Raw genomic sequence first — 14967 nt, forward strand, 5'->3', positions numbered from 1 at the left:
CTGTTCCAACAGTCCTGAAAATACTGGAGGACAAGCGCGAGGGGAAGGAGGCGAGGGGCCCGGAAGGGGGTGTCCGCGGGAGTGCGGGAAGTTTGGGGAGCAGCCCGGAGCCGGTTGGACCTGGGCAGGTGCTGCCCTGCCGGCCTGGAGAATTGGCGACCTGTGTCAGATTGGGCTGGTGGGGAGGCAGCTCGTGGTCTGGAACAGGCTGCTGGGTACATCCAGGGAAAACCCACTTTATTTCTATTCAGAAGCATCCAAACAGGTACAGTAAAGGCATCCCCCATGCCAAGCAGGGGCTTCCTTCTCCACCCTGGACGGTGGTCAGGGAATCAGGGTTTGTGGGTGCTGGATGGACACCAGCTCTGCCGTCCTCAGCAGGCCCAGAACACAGTCCAGGACAGGCAGACGGGCAGGGAGCCCACTCTGCAGCCCACCTGGCCGACCACGGTACCTAGAGGGAGAGGAGGGGTGGGTGAGTCAATGGCTACCAACAGGGCCCACTGAGCCAGGGGCCTCAGATGCCAGATTTCCCTTTCCCAGATTTCCCTGCCTGACTACGTTGTCCCCTCCAGAAGATCTTCAGACACATCCCCGGGGTAACTACAGAGGCCCTGGAGAGCCCCGAGGCAGTCACAGCACCTGTCCCTCGGCCAGCTTGGGGCATCCCACTCACTTCTCTAAGAACAGGTTCACATGCCCCCGTCCCATGCAGGCATTCCCACCGTGCAGGCGTTCCCACTGTGCAGGCGTCCCCACCGTGCCTTGGCCCCGGTTTAAGGCCAGGCTGGTGTCTCGCTTGTGTAAGCCCAAACCGGCCCACTCTGTTTCCCCAAACGCCTCCAAAGCCGGCTTTCCTTGACCACTGAAGAAAATCAAGGCCGAGAGGAGCCAGCAGGCGTCAGTTAACGCAGGCGGGCAGAGCTGTGGTGGCTGCCAGGGCATGGTGCTGAGAAGGACCAGGCCCCAACCTAAGCGTCAAGGCAGGTAGTAAGACTGATGGGTGCTATCAGTGGGGCCTGGTGAGCGGGGTAAGGACAGGCTGACGATGCCACCCGGGAAGGGCCTACCGTGGGTTCAGGAGGGCCAGGCACGGCCGGCTCAGGGCCATCTCCGCAGGAGGGCTGGCTGTGCGTGGTGCCAGGACGCTCACCTGGCCTAGGACAGGAAGGTGCGCACACGGCTGCGGACGGGGGCTCTGCAGATGGGGCACAGTTGCAGGCTGGGGGCACACTCAGCACAGACCAGGTGGCCGCATGGCACGAAGACGATGGACACGGCACGGTCCAGGCACACCTTGCACGTCCTCTCCTCCTGCAGCCGCCGCAGCTGCTCCTCCACGTCCCTGGCTCCTGGGGGCTCAAGAACCCACCACCCGCTCTGGGCCTGGGCTGGACTGGCTCCCCCTAGGAGGACAGGCCTGCAAAGTGTCCCCGCACCCTGGCCCCTGCCCTCTTCAGCCTGTGGAAGGTTGGCGTTACCCAGCCCTCCAGGTGCCATCAGCCCTCCCCTGTCCCAGCCCCCACCCCAGGGGGTCCCGGGCCTGCACCTGGCTCCTGGGCGCTTTCAGACTGGACCTCTCTTCTGGGCGTGGGCAGCTCAGGGTCCCCAGGGGCAGGGACTGTGGACAGTTAGGATGGACTTGAGGCCTAGCTCCCAAGGGGAAGCCGGGCCGGCCCAGAGACAGGTCCGCAGCCTGTGGGGTCCAGTTCTGGCCAGGAGTGGAGGGACTGCAGAGTACCCCCGCTCCCGACACTTCTTCCCACCCCTCCCACAGCATAACAGGATCCAAAGGCTTCCTGGAGGGGCCACCAGAGAGCCTGCCCCTTGTCCAAGGCCCTCTGCACATCCAGCCCATCTGGCAGTGGCTGCAGACACTGTGTGCTGGGCACTGTTGGGGGTGGTGCGGTGAGGGGCTATGGGCTGTGCCCAGGGGGTGAGCTGGGAGAGAAGCAGAATGGGGACCTGGCACTGGCAGAGGTCCCTGCCGCCCCGCGCCACCTCACACGGCACAGCCCCCAAGAAGCCAACCCAGGCAGCAGCCTCACACCCGGTCACGTGCCCGTCACTCTCCCTGCTGTCTGGCAGGGTGGGGACACCCCATGGCCTTGGCCAAGCACAGGCTGCAGGTGCCCAAGGAGTCAGTAGGGTGTTGGCTCTCACCGGAGGGGGCCACAGGGGCTGCATCTTCCGGTTCTTCCCACGGGTCCTGGAAGGAGCCAGAGACCGTCGGTGCCTTGGGGAAATAGGAGGGGCAGGACCCCACTGCCGCCCGGAGCCCCGAGGGGAGGTGGCGCTCACCCAGGAGCTCAGCAGCTGAGAGTGAGTCTCCTGCACACTGTGGACAAAGTCTCTTCCTTTTGACCGGAGCAGGAACTGGCAGCTGCAGATGCCCCACAGATGTAGGTTGGGGTTCAGGGCCCCCGCCGTCCGCTTCAAGCCCTTGGATCCCTGGGGGTTGGGCCCCCTCCTCCCGCCGCCCTGCAGTGCCCGTGGGCATGGGCGAGGAGGGCTGCCTTGGAGACACCTCCATGGGGCTTCAGGGTAGTCCCACAGGAGAGGCACTTCTGCCCCCAGCAGCCCTTCCGAACAGGGGCCCTCACAGGAAAAGTGGGTGCCTGCCGGCCGGAAGCACCATCCACAGAGGGGCCTCCCCAGTGCCCTGTGGGGCCAGGGAGGCAAAGCAGGCCTGGTGTTGGGTCGACAGAGCCCTTTGGGGCCCACTCCTGACCCGTGATCAGACCCGGGGCCCCACAGGGACAGCTGGTACCTGGGGAACCACTTGGCATGCTCCGTCCAGGGGTCGTCCCCGCGCTTCCAGCTCTGCAGGCCCCCGTAGCAGAAGAAGCACCTCACCTTGTCCTGCTGGCCTGGGGTGCGGAGAGATGCTGGCCCCAGCCAGGCCCCATCCAGCCCCCTGCCCCCCTGGTACGTCCTTCCAAGGCTGCGAGAGCTTCAACTGGAGGGGAGCTCCCAGGTGGCAACAGGGAGGAGGGGGTGGGCAGGGGGCTGGGTGGGGGAGGACTCTTGCACCTCACTAGCATCAAAGGTGAAAAGGGGACAAGGGTGTCTGGGGTGCCGGCCAGGATGGGTGAGAATGTCCAGGAAAGGACTGAGCTGGCATTTGCATTGTTCCCAGAGTAAGCAGTGGGGGCCCCCCAGGGCCTGGCACATCTATAGCCCTGAGGCTTCAGGAGCCAGAAGGGCCCCTCCCCAGGTCTCTGCTTCCCCAAGATGAGTCCCAGCGAGAGGAAGAAGGGAGGCTGCCCTAGAAGGCCAGTCTGGGGCCAGGCTTGGTTTTAGGACCTCATGCCTCCCTTTAGGGGTGGGGGACCCCTCCTCGCTCTACCTCCTGACAGCCCCGTCCCCTCATCGGCAGGCATGCGATATATCACCTGCCACTGACATCACAGGTTTGGGCTGCATCAGGCACTGGACCTCGACCAGCCCCAAAGACCCTGGCTCTGCACCTGCCATGCCTCCTGCCTGACCTTCACCTGCTGAGCCTTGGACCTCCAGGGAGTTGGGTGAGCCAGGCCTGCCCCTTCACACCACGACTCCTGACTGTCCCAGCCACTGTCCCCCCCGACCAGCTGTCTTAAGTTGGTCCAGCCTTACCAGGATGGTGCCCTCCCAGAGCCCACTGCTGACAATGACCTTGGCTGTGCCAGTACTCGTAAAGCCCTCAGTGGGCCCTGCTGCCCTGTCCTTCAGCCCGGAAGTGGCAGAGCTGGGACCTGAACTCAGGTCTGACCACATGGTCCCCAGCTGTAGGGCCGAGGAGCGGGCCCAGGTCAAGACGAGGATAGGTACTCCGGGGACTTGATTTAGTTGGGGAAGACCAGACAGTGGCTGCAGGTTGGGTCCTGAAGAAATTCCCCACAGGCTGAGCTGCCAGGACCTTCCGGCTGACCACGCCTGCCTTGGTCACCGTGATCCTGTTCCTTAAACATCTCCTCCCCCCGTGCAGACCAGCAGCAGGACGGTGAGGGCCCCAGGCAATGTCAGCCCCACCCACTTCTATCACAAAAAGGTACTTGCGCACCAAGCTGGTGGCCTCCACAGCTGAGACCCCCAGACCATGGCCAGAGGCAGCCCCTCCTCATGTCCCACAGTCTGACACACTTGGCCAGCAGAGACTCCGGGAGAGCGTGTCAGGCAGGAGCACATGGGCACTGAAGGGCTTGCAGGACTCCTGCTCCATCATCCGGCCAGACCCTTCCTGTTGGGGGATGGATGCTACGGAGGAGGCAGAGCCCTGGGCTGGAAGCGTCCAGAATCGTGCCCAGGCCCACAGCAGGAAGGCCCCCCCGCCCGGGACTGACCTGTGTGGAAGAAGCCGGCAGCGGCCAGCAGCTCGGGCGGCACCCCAGCCGTCAGCGGCCAGTCATAGAAGGAGGCCAGACGCAGCTCTTCAGAGCCCATGCCGGGGAAGGCAGGCCCCCTGGGCGACATGGCCCCGGCGCCCTCCTCCTCTTCCTCCTCTGCCAGGGGCCGCAGCTGGCCCAGGATCTGCCCATCCACATGGTCCCAGGCTCTGCAGCTGTCCAGGCCTAGGGCAGGGCTGCCCAGAGAGCGGGGTCCACAGCGCTCCCGCGCGGGACCGTCACCAGCTGCCCAGCGGCACAGCTGTGGTCCATGGCGCAGGCACTTGGCACTGTCTTCAGGCCCCATGGAGGGAACACTGGCTCTGACCAGGTCTGCAGCAGAAATGGGGGCTGATGGCCAGTCCCAGAATATGCCCAGCTGGCCCTTCTGGAGCTCCTGACCTCCGGGCTCACCCCAGGGACAGCAGGGATAGGCATAGGCCGGCCACCAGACACCCTGGGAGGGGAGTATCCCAGGGCCCACACTTTCTGGAACAGGCCAGGGTGGCCTCTGGGGTCACATGCTCTGTGCAGCGGGGGCATGTCATGGGGCCCCTGGCAGGGTTGTGGATCCTGCTGATGGCACGTGGGCAGGCAGTGTCTCTTTGAACAAGACGGGAAGGAACTGAGCATGGAGACCCCTCCCCAGGCTGGCGCCGGTCCCAGGGCTGTGGGGGAGGGGTTGGGGAGCTGGAGATGAAGGTTCCAGGGTCAGGCGCCCAGGGCAGCCTCTGGAAGCAGAGAAGGCCCAAGTAAAGACAGATGGGCTGCGCAGCCCGTCCAGGCAGGGGCCGTGACCCCCCACCTTGCAGGGGTGACGCTGGACTCACAGGGGCCTAGTGCTGCGTCATGCAGAGCAGGGAGGCAGGTCACCCGGGTGTTCTCTGAAACATCCCTCTGCTCCAAGGGGCCTCCGCAGGTCTGGGAGCAGCTCTTGTCCTCAGGCCATGAAGATCAGAGCAGACAGAAGGGCCTGAGCTGCCCTACCCTCCCCCTCCCCCTCCCCCTTCCTCTTCCTTCTTCCTCTCCTTCCTCCTCCCCTTCCCCCTTCTCCCTCCTCCCTCTTTCTCTCCTTCCCCCCACCTCCCCTCACTTCCCCGCGTCTCCCTCCACCTCCTCCTTCTCCTTCCACTTCCCTCCATACCAGCCTCCCCAAGTAGCCAAGGGAGAGGCGCTGATGTCCCCAGAAGAGGAGCATTCAGTGTTGGCCCCGGAATCAGAGCTCCTGAGTCTGCTGTGACCCCGACTGCCAGTCCAAACTCCACAGCTGGGCCATGCTGCTAAACCCCACAGTGAGGGAACGGGGAGGAGGACTTAACCCTAGAGAAGCCGGGGGCACAACAGGAACCCCAGGGACACCTGGGCCGGACAAAGAGGACAGCTGGATGGGGCCCAGGCTTCGATGCCCCCCGACCCCCGACTGATGCCCCCCGACCCCCAACTGAACCCTCAACCCTAGCAGACTCAGCTCATCCACCCAGCTGGCCCTAAAGGCCCCCTGTCGTCCTTCAGCCACTCTCCCCTGCTGTTCTGTCCTGGATGGGAGCGTGCAGGCTCACAGAGTTTGGAAGAATAAAGAGGAGTCGCACACTGCAGGGCCTTTGGTTACCACGGGGAGTGCAGGCGGGCAGGAGAGGGTTAGCTGCAGTGAAAACCGTCCCTGAGCTCGCCTGGAAGCCTGGCCCGCTCACTTTCCACTGCTGAGCCGCATAGACCCGCTGCTGCCCACCACACTTTCACACCTGCCCCCGCTCCTCCTACTCATGGCGGGGGCTGGGGCTGCACCCGCCCTCCCAGGAGGCCTCTGGTGACTGTTCTGGTCATACTCAGGCCAGTGTTGCTGGGCCCCAGCGAGACCCCCAACCCTTTCCTATCCAAGGCCCAGAGCCACCTCGTTTCCTGCAGAAATCAAAGTGAAGGGTGTGGCTCTTAAGGCCTCTGGGGTGTCTCCAGGCCCTGCTGAGGATACAGCACAGAAGCCAGGGCTGCCGGGGGCAGAGGGAGAGGCACCAGGAAGCTCAGGGACATAGGAGGGGAGGGCTGTGTCTGTCGGGAAAGGGCCTGGGTGCCGGAGAAGGAGTCAGGCTAGACACAAAGTAGAACTTCCCAACGTGTTTTCTGGGATGATCTTGGGGTACCACGCCTTCGCCCCCTCTCTGTCCTCCCGTACCCCCTCAGCACAGCGGTTACCTTTGGTCACTTCAGCAACACCCCGGGTGTGGGCTTGGGGCCCTTTCAGGAGGACGCGGGCCTCAAGCTGGGTGGATTTTGCTGCCTGGTTCCCAGTCCACCCGCAGTGCACCTGGGAGGTGGGACGAGGGGTCACTATCTCCAGCCTGCTCTTTCCAGCGGAGGGACACATGCAGCACCCAGGTTTGCTCGGAATCCTCAAGCTGGGGACCCTCTGAGGTGGGCAGGCAGCAGGGGTGGCCTCTCCCAGGCCACTGCCATGGCCTGTTATGGGACCCTCTCTTCCCACTGGTTGGGGCTGGGAGAGGAGACAAGATTGGTGTCACTCCTGGAAATGGAAGGAAAGGCCCTGGAGCTCTGGGGAGTTCGGGGTAGCTGGGCCATAGGCCGAGCCCCGCTCCTCTGGTGGGATCGCCCCCTGAGGTCCTGTGCACCTCCAAACCCAGTGGGTGATCTCCACACGCATCCCAGCGTGTGGCTGTGCAGGGAGCTGCCGAGGAGCGCTCAGCCTCTTTGCTGTGCGCGGCCGGCCCAAAATTCTCAAAACAAGGAGTATCCATATGTTGCTTATTTAATTAAATAAAAAGAAATAAGGAGCTAAAATCAACGGTCACATGCCTATTCCAGAAGTGTTGGGAATACTGAGAGTACAAAGAAAGTAAAGTTCCCTGTCTGAGCCGTCCCTGTGGGTGCTGGGCATGTGTGTCTGGATTTGGCAGTTGCCCTGCAGCTTTTCGGGATGATGCCGTGGGGGTGGGGGCGGGTGCATGGAGACCTCTAGGCTTCTTTGCAATTCTGTGCATCTACGATTTCCAAATAAAAGATGGGAAAACCCATGCGCCTTCTCCCCACTGAGCGGCAAGCACTGCTGTGACTATTTTGCTGTTTTGTTCCAAATGTACCCTAAACATCTTTATTTGCTATTTGCCCATTTTTCAAAATGAATAAACATCTGTCAGTACCTAGGAGGGCTCCCCGTGATGCTCCCGGGTCCCTGTGAGTCTTTCCAATTAAGTCTCCCAGGTAAGAAGACGTCAGATGGGGAGCCATAGGGAGAGGCCTCCAGGTCAGTGAGAAAGGAAGCCCTGGGCCCATCAGGGACTCCCAGAAGCCCCAAGACCCCGCAGCGACTGGGATTTGCAGCTAAGGAGATGCTGGTCTCCCTGCAAGATTCGGAACCAGCAGGAGTTTGAGGAGAATATCCCCAAATTGAGGCCCCCACAGTGGTGAGGACTAGCCTATTAAGGCAGGAAAAGAGGACCGTCGTCAGGGCTGGGCTCAGCATTCTCCACCAACAGCTCCCACCTCCCCCAAAGCCACCCAGCCATCCGAGAAAGTCCATGCCTGAAACTGCGTGTGGGTGCCACACGCATGAGCCCTGCTCTACTCCAAGAAGCCTGGGGCTGGGGCCACGTGGGCAGATAGGTGGACCCGCTGGGCACATTCCTATTCCTGTGCAGAGATGGGGGTGTCAGGAGGGGCCTCAAGGAAAAAAAAAAAATCTCCACCAGGGCTGATGCCTGACCTTTCACCACCAGAGCCTCAGAGTCTCTTCCTGTTAACTTTTCCTCTGGGAATGCTTTGTGAGTCATTAACACTTTAGTATAAACAAGACTCAACTTTCGGCCGGGCACGGTGGCTCAAGCCTGTAATCCCAGCACTTTGGGAGGCCGAGAGATCACGAGGTCAGGAGATCGAGACCATCCTGGCTAACACAGTGAAACCCCGTCTCTACTAAAAATACAAAAACTTAGCCGGGCGAGGTGGCAGGCGCCTGTAGTCCCAGCTACTCGGGAGGCTGAGGCAGGAGAATGGCGTGAACCCGGGAGGCGGAGCTTGCAGTGAGCTGAGATCTGGCCACTGCACTCCAGCCTGGGTGACAGAGCGAGACTCCGTCTCAAAAAAAAAAAAAAAAAAAAAAAAAAAAAAAAAAAAAAAAAAAGACTCAACTTTCTCAGAAAGAAGGTAGTGGGGTTTTTAGACAGGGATGGGACAGGGATGGGATTAGCCTGGGATAAGAGGGCTGAGTCAGAGCCTGTGGGGGTCCAAATGCTCTGACCAGAAGGTGAAACTGTTAGTCATGTGAACCAGAGCAGCTCCATGTTGAACAGGAGCTGGGTAAAATGAGGCTGAGACCTACTGGGCTGCATTCCCAGGCGGTGAAGCCATTTTAAGTCACAGGATGACACAGGAGGTGGGCACAAAACACAGGTCATAAAGACATTGCTGATAAAACAGGTTGCAGTAAAGAAGTGACAAAAACCCACCGAAACCAAGATAGTCACGAGAGTGACCTCTGGTCGTCCTCACTGCTACTGTAGTCCCAGCTACTTGGGAGGCTGAGGCAGGAGAATGGTGTGAACCTGGGAGGCAGAGCTTGCAGTGAGCCGAGATTGCGCCACTACACTCCAGCCTGGGAAATAGCAAGTCTCCGTCTCAAACAAACAAACAAAAAAAAAAGTAGCTGGGCACGGTGGAGGCTGAGGCGGCAGGATTACGTGAGCCCAGGAGTTCAAGGCTGCAGTGAATTATTGATATGAGTGGTGGGCAGGGAAGTGCTGGGTAGAGGAGGGCGTGGTCTGTGGCTAGGACTCCACCTACAGGCCTGTGCCCACGGACCTAGGTGACGACTGACACACCCTGCCTTCATGTCCAAATGTTGCATTTCCCAAAACCACCCTGCCCTGCCACGCCCCCATCCTGTGCCTATAGAAACTCCGAGACCTAGTGGGCAGGAACCCAAGCACTGGACATGGAGAGGAACCCATCGGCAGAACACACAAGCGGCTGGATGTCGAGAGGCCGTTGGGGGGAGCACACCGGCAGAAGAGCACACTGAGACCCCGACAGGCCATCGGCTGGTGGAATGATGCAGAGTTTGGCTGGGGTGGTCGGAGGAGAGCCCAGGCTGCTGAGAGGCCTGACTCCAGGGGAAAACCATCTCCCTTCTGGCTCCCCCATCTGCTGAGAGCTGCTTCCACGAAATCAAACTTTGCACTCATTCTCCAAGCCCACGTGTGATCCGATTCTTCCGGTACAGCAAGAACCCCGGGATACAGGCCTCTGTCCTTGTGGTAAGGCACAGGCCTAATTGAGCTGGTTAACACAAGCCGCCTACAGACGGCTAAACTAAGAGAGTGCCCTGTAGCACATGCCCACTGGGGCTTCAGCTATCAACATTCACCCCTAGAAGCTGCCGTGGGGCTCCCTGCCTGTCGATATGCTCCCCTAGGGGTTTGAGCAGTGGGGCACCAAAGAAGCAAGCCAGTCCCCCATTGCATGCCCGGCGAGGGGACAAGGGAATCTTTGCCATTTCACTATGATTCTGCCCTTGAACTCCAGCGTGGGACCCTGTCTCAAAAAACAAACAAAAAAAACACCAAACCAACACCAAACAACAGCAACAACAAACCCCAGCCCCAGATTCCTCTGGGAGATAGATTTGAGGTTCCCTCCCAGCAACTTCTTCAGTGACCCTATGATTAACCCCTTCTCTGCTGCAGCCCAGCATCTCAGCATACAGATTTGACGTGTGTGCATCGGCAGCAAACTATCATGGTTACAAAGAGACAACTGGGGCTGGGAAGGAAGAGGGTTTCCCTCCAGCTGTAGCAGGAGGAGTCGTAGACAGAATTCCTGACACTGGATCGTGGAAGGAAAGAGCTGTATTCAGCTGGGAGCATCGGCAGACTCACATCCTAGAGATCGAGCTCTCCAAATAAGTAATTCCTGTCCCTTATAAGGGCTCACAACCCTAAAGCGGCTGTGCGGGGGTGGGGTCGTGATCCATTGAGCAAGCGAGGGGTACATGACTGGGGGCTGCACACACCAGTAATCAGAACAAAACAGAACAGAACGGGGAGTTTCATAATGCTTTTTTACATGCTGTCTGGAATCTATAGATAGCACAAGCGGTGAGGTCAGGAGTTGAATTTTAACACCAGGCCCAAAATGTGGCGCCCCGTTGTCTACGATTTTTTGATTTTTCACTTCTGCCTATTCTTTTAACTTCTACTTTTTCAGCAAAGAAGAAATTAAGTATAAGGCAATATAAGGAGTGGTCTCCTCTCTGACAGCTAGATGTCAGCTTGCTTTGGGATTCCCTGGGAGGGTCCCAACCAGGACAGTGTACCAAGCCCTGTGCTAAGGCCACCACCCACATTCCCTCATTGATCTCCTCAGTTACCCTTTGAGATGGGCGCGGAGCTTATTTCAGAGGTGAGGAAACCGAGGCTCAGAGAGGGGCACAACGAGTTGGCTGAGAGCAGAGATGCAGACCCAGGAAGTCTGTCCAGGGAGGCAGCGGCCGTCGCTGTGGGGGGAGACATGTTCCCCATGCGTGGGGTGGGGCGCAGGAAGGCGATGGCCTGAGAACCTCCCGGGAGGCCGGTGCTCCTGTGCCCTTCCTCATCAGGGAGGCGAGATGGGGAGTGTGGACGGTTCTTTTGATGGGGCGTGAATGATCATCAGCGAGAACAGAGGGACTCCAGAGACAGGAATTAACTTGTAAATGATTCCCTTTGGAATTCGAATGATCTCTAGAGGAGACATTATCTGGGGGACAAGTCTGTCCAGGTGAGGCTGCATTGCTGCTGCCCTCTTTTCTGAGGTTTCGGGGAAGGGGTGGAAGGCGACTGCTTTCCCATGGTGGGGCCGGCCCTAAGGCAGAAAAGGGAAAATCACAGCAGGGCCTCTTCCAGCATCTGCTGCCCTTAAGTGGCCTCTGATTTAAAGCAGTGAGTAAGCCAGGGCACCATATGTGAGCCAAAAATAAAATTCCAAGCCTGCAGTTAACTGAATAGACCCCCCTCTTGGCCAAGGGTACTCAAAGAAACCTGAAAAACGAGTTCAGGCTATGAGAGGAAGGTGGGGACCAGACAGGTCCCATTAGACCCTCCTCCTTTTGGAGTTCAGGAACAACTGACCAGCATTAACATTAAAACGGAGCTCTTAAGCCTGACAAAACAGGCCAGGCACAGTGGCTCACGCCTGTAATCCCAGCACTTTGGAAGGCTGAGGCCAGAGGATCTCCAGAGCTCAGGAGTTCAAGACCACTCTAGGCAACAACATAACGAGACCTCATCTCTCAAAACAAAACAAAACAAATCAGCCAGGCGTGGTGGTGTGTACCTGTGGTCCCAGCTACTCAGGAGGTAGAGGCAGGAGGATAGCTTGAGCCAGAAAGGCCCAGGCTGCACTGAGCTGGGCCACTCAACCCCAGCCAGGGGTTTGGAGATCCTGTCTCCAAAAAAAAAAAAAAAAAAAAAAAAAAACTGACTAAACAGGCTGTAAGATCCCAAATGCCAGCCTGACTCTGGCATAACATCACATGACAAACAAGGAAAGAAAAATATTTTATCCACAAATACGTGTATTTGTCATAGTTCAAAAAGGCCCTATTGGCCGGGCGTGGTGGCTCACGCCTGTAATGCCAGCACTCTGGGAGACTGAAGCGGGTGGATTGCCTGAGTTCAGGAGTTCAAAACCAGCCTGGGCAACACGGTGAAACCCTGTCTCTACTAAAAATACAGAAACTTAGCCGGGCGTGGCAGCATGCGCCTGTAATCCCAGCTACTCGGGAGGCTGAGGCAGGAGAATTGCTAGAACCTGGGAGGCAGAGGTTTCAGTGAGCTGAGATCGCACCACTGCACTCCAGCCTGGGCGACAGAGTGAGACTCCATCAAAAAAAAGAAAAAAGAAAAAAGAATCAAGACCACTGTTGGCCGGGCGCGGTGGCTCATGCCTATAATCCCAGCACTTTGGGAGGCTAAGGCAGGCAGATCACCTGAGGTTGGGAGTTCGAGACCAGCCTGACCAACATGGAGAAACCCTGTGTTTACTAAAGGTACAAAATTAGCCAGGCATGTGGTGCATGGCTGTAATCCCACACATTTGGGAGGCTGAGGCAGGAGAATTGCTTGAACCCAGGAGGCAGAGGTTGTGGTGAGCCCAGATCACGCCATTGCACTCCAGCCTGGGCAACAAGGGTGAAATTCCATCTAAAAAAAAAAGAGAAAAAGAGAAAAAAGAAGAAAAGGCCCTGCAAAGCCATCTTGTGTGGGGGAAAGTTTGTGTCTGTAAGGAATCTCTGTTAACATAACCAGCTCTTTCCCCTTCTGGGCCCTCCCAGTCCTGAAGAGGTTACCTGAGAGTCCAGCACCTTCTAAAGGTCTACATAGGAAACATTTGCCATCTATCGTCTTTAAGGACAGACACCTATGGGACTTCATCTTCGTAGTAAGAACCTTGGTGTCCACAACCCCTTATCTTTTTTTTTTTTTTTTTGAGACGGAGTCTCACTCTGTCGCCCAGGCTGAAGTGCAGTGGCCGGATCTCAGCTCACTGCAAGCTCCGCCTCCCGGGTTTAGGCCATTCTCCTGCCTCAGCCTCCCAAGTAGCTGGGACTACAGGCGCCCGCCACCTCGCCCGGTTAGTTTTTTGTATTTTTTAGTAGAAACGGGGTTTCACCGTGTTAGCCAGCATGGTCTCGATCTCCTGACCTCGTGATCCACCCGCCTTGACCTCCCAAAGTGCTGGGATTACAGGCTTGAGCCACTGTGCCCGGCCCACAACCCCTTATCTGGGACCCGTAAGGCCCCATCTATGACCTGAAAAGCCCCCATCTAGAACCCGCAAGGCTCCCACCCAGAACCTGTAAGGCCCCCATCTATGACCTGTAAGCCCCCAACTAGGACCCATAAGGCCTCACCCCCTGCTTTGAGTCGTTCTGCCTTCCTGAACCTGAGCAACTCGCACCTCACATGTACTAATTGATGCCGATGTCTGCCTAAAAGGTATAAAACCAAGCTGTCACCCAACCACCGGGGACACATGTGCTCAGGACATAATGAGACTGTGCCTCAGGCCATGGTCACTGGTATTAGGCTCAGAATAAACCTCTTTAAATATTGTACAGAGTTTGGCTCTTTTTGTCACACGTATTTTAAGGTGAAAATATCTGGGCTCCTTCACCACCCTAGCCTGCTGTGGCATAGCCATGCCCCACACCCAGATCTGCTTGACGAGGGCCTGGGACCGAGGGGCCTTGGGGGCCTGGTGTGGCACTGCAGGGACCCCAGGTTTCCTTCCCCACCTTTCATTGCCCACGTCCTGCTTTGAGATCTGTTTACGGGGGTAGAATGTTGGGGCGGGGTCCAGCCTGCCCCTATCCGTGGGCCCCACAGCCACTGTGTCTGGGCCCCCCACCCGTGGGCCCCACAGTCACTGCATCCGGGCCCTCCGGTCCCGGCAGTCTTGGGATTCTGGGTCAGTGGCTGCAATGAAAGTCTGGGCTTGTGGTTTCAGTCACAGGAGGCCAGGTCCTGCCCGCCTCCGGGCTGTGCCGGCTGGAATGAGGCTGGACCTGGAGCCCAGATAAGCTGAGGAGGAGGAGGAAAAGGGTGGGAGGGAGGAGGAGAAGCTCCAATTTCTGTCCAGGCCTCAGGCCTGGGTTCCCAGGAAGTTCAGTAGGTATGTGCTGGGCAAGGCGGGCCGGTAACCCCTGAGACGGGCAACCCTCCCGCACCCAGCCCCACTCCTGCTGAGAGAACCCTGAGAGCCCTCGCCAGTCCCCTACTCCCCAGCTTGGGGGGCCAGAGCCTGCCAGCACTGGAGCAACCCCCCCGTGGCCACAGAGCAAGCACTTCAGGTGACCCAGGGATCTGGACAAGCGTATCAGAGGCCCACAGGAGCGGCTTCCAGCTTCTGAGGCTGGCAACGGCATTAAGAAGCTCAAAGTGAGACAGGCAGGCTGGCTAGTTTCCCGTTTTCAGATGGTCTGGAGGGGCCGGGCGCGGTGACTCACACCTGTAATCCCAGCACTTTGGAAGGCTGAGGCCGATGGATCACTTGAGGCCAGGAGTTTGAGACCAGCCTGGCCAACATGGTGAATCCCCATCTCTACTAAAAAAATTAGCTGGGCGTGGTGGTGCACGCCTGTAATCCCAGCTACTGGGGAGTCTGAGGTGGGAGAATCGCTTGAACCCAGGAGGTGGAGGTAGCAGTGAGCTGAGATCGCACCACTGCACTCCAGCCTGGGCAACAAGAGCGAGACTCCATCTCAAAACAAGGCCGGTGCGGTGGCTCACGCCTGTAATCCCAGCACTTTGGGAGGCCGAGGCGGGCGGATCACCTGAGGTTGGGAGTTTGAGACCAGCCTGACCAACATGGAGCAACCCCGTTTCTACTAAAAATACAAAATTAGCAGGGCGTGGTGGTGCACGCCTGTAACCCCAGCCACTTGGGAGGCTGAGGCAGGAGAATCGCTTGAACCCGGGAGACGGAGATTGTGGTGAGCTGAGATCACGCCATTGCACTCCAGCCTGGGCAACAAGAGCGAAATTCCGTTTCGAAACAAAAACAAAAACAAACTCGGGACCCCGATTCACTCTGACACAAGAAAAAAATTAAA

The 14967-nt window shown here is 58.4% G+C and overlaps 1 protein-coding gene across 4 annotated transcripts; it reads right to left on the minus strand.

Annotated features, from left to right (window-relative positions):
* Positions 1 to 216: 216 nt before the first annotated feature.
* BIRC7 (baculoviral IAP repeat containing 7) lies at positions 217 to 5382 on the minus strand. Of its 4 annotated transcripts, none has more exons than XM_050746483.1 (8): positions 5198 to 5382; positions 4326 to 4700; positions 2771 to 2870; positions 2302 to 2383; positions 2164 to 2209; positions 1550 to 1621; positions 1154 to 1352; positions 217 to 454 (listed from the first exon to the last, which is right to left on the minus strand). In XM_050746483.1, the coding sequence occupies exons 2-7, from the start codon at positions 4672 to 4674 to the stop codon at positions 1159 to 1161; spliced, it is 843 nt and encodes a 280-aa protein (XP_050602440.1). In that variant the 5' UTR covers positions 4675 to 4700; positions 5198 to 5382; the 3' UTR covers positions 217 to 454; positions 1154 to 1158. The 4 variants fall into 4 exon arrangements, with proteins under 4 accessions (XP_050602440.1, XP_050602439.1, XP_050602438.1 ...); XM_050746482.1 differs by having other exon boundaries at positions 4326 to 5098; XM_050746481.1 differs by having other exon boundaries at positions 4326 to 5382.
* Between the last annotated feature and the right edge of the window lie 9585 nt (positions 5383 to 14967).

This window comes from Macaca thibetana, chromosome 10, assembly GCF_024542745.1.
Source record: "Macaca thibetana thibetana isolate TM-01 chromosome 10, ASM2454274v1, whole genome shotgun sequence".
Lineage (NCBI taxonomy): Eukaryota > Metazoa > Chordata > Mammalia > Primates > Cercopithecidae > Macaca > Macaca thibetana.

Coding starts and splice junctions, on each gene's coding strand:
- BIRC7 (XM_050746484.1), bottom strand. CDS start 4,674: ATGGGGCCTGAAGACAGTGCCAAGTGCCTGCGCCATGGACCACAGCTG. Junction 2,871..4,325: donor TGCCGGCTTCTTCCACACAG/GTCAGTCCCGGG, acceptor TCCGCACCCCAG/GCCAGCAGGACAAGGTGAGG. Junction 1,622..2,163: donor AGCCCCTGTGGCCCCCTCCG/GTGAGAGCCAAC, acceptor AACTGTCCACAG/TCCCTGCCCCTGGGGACCCT.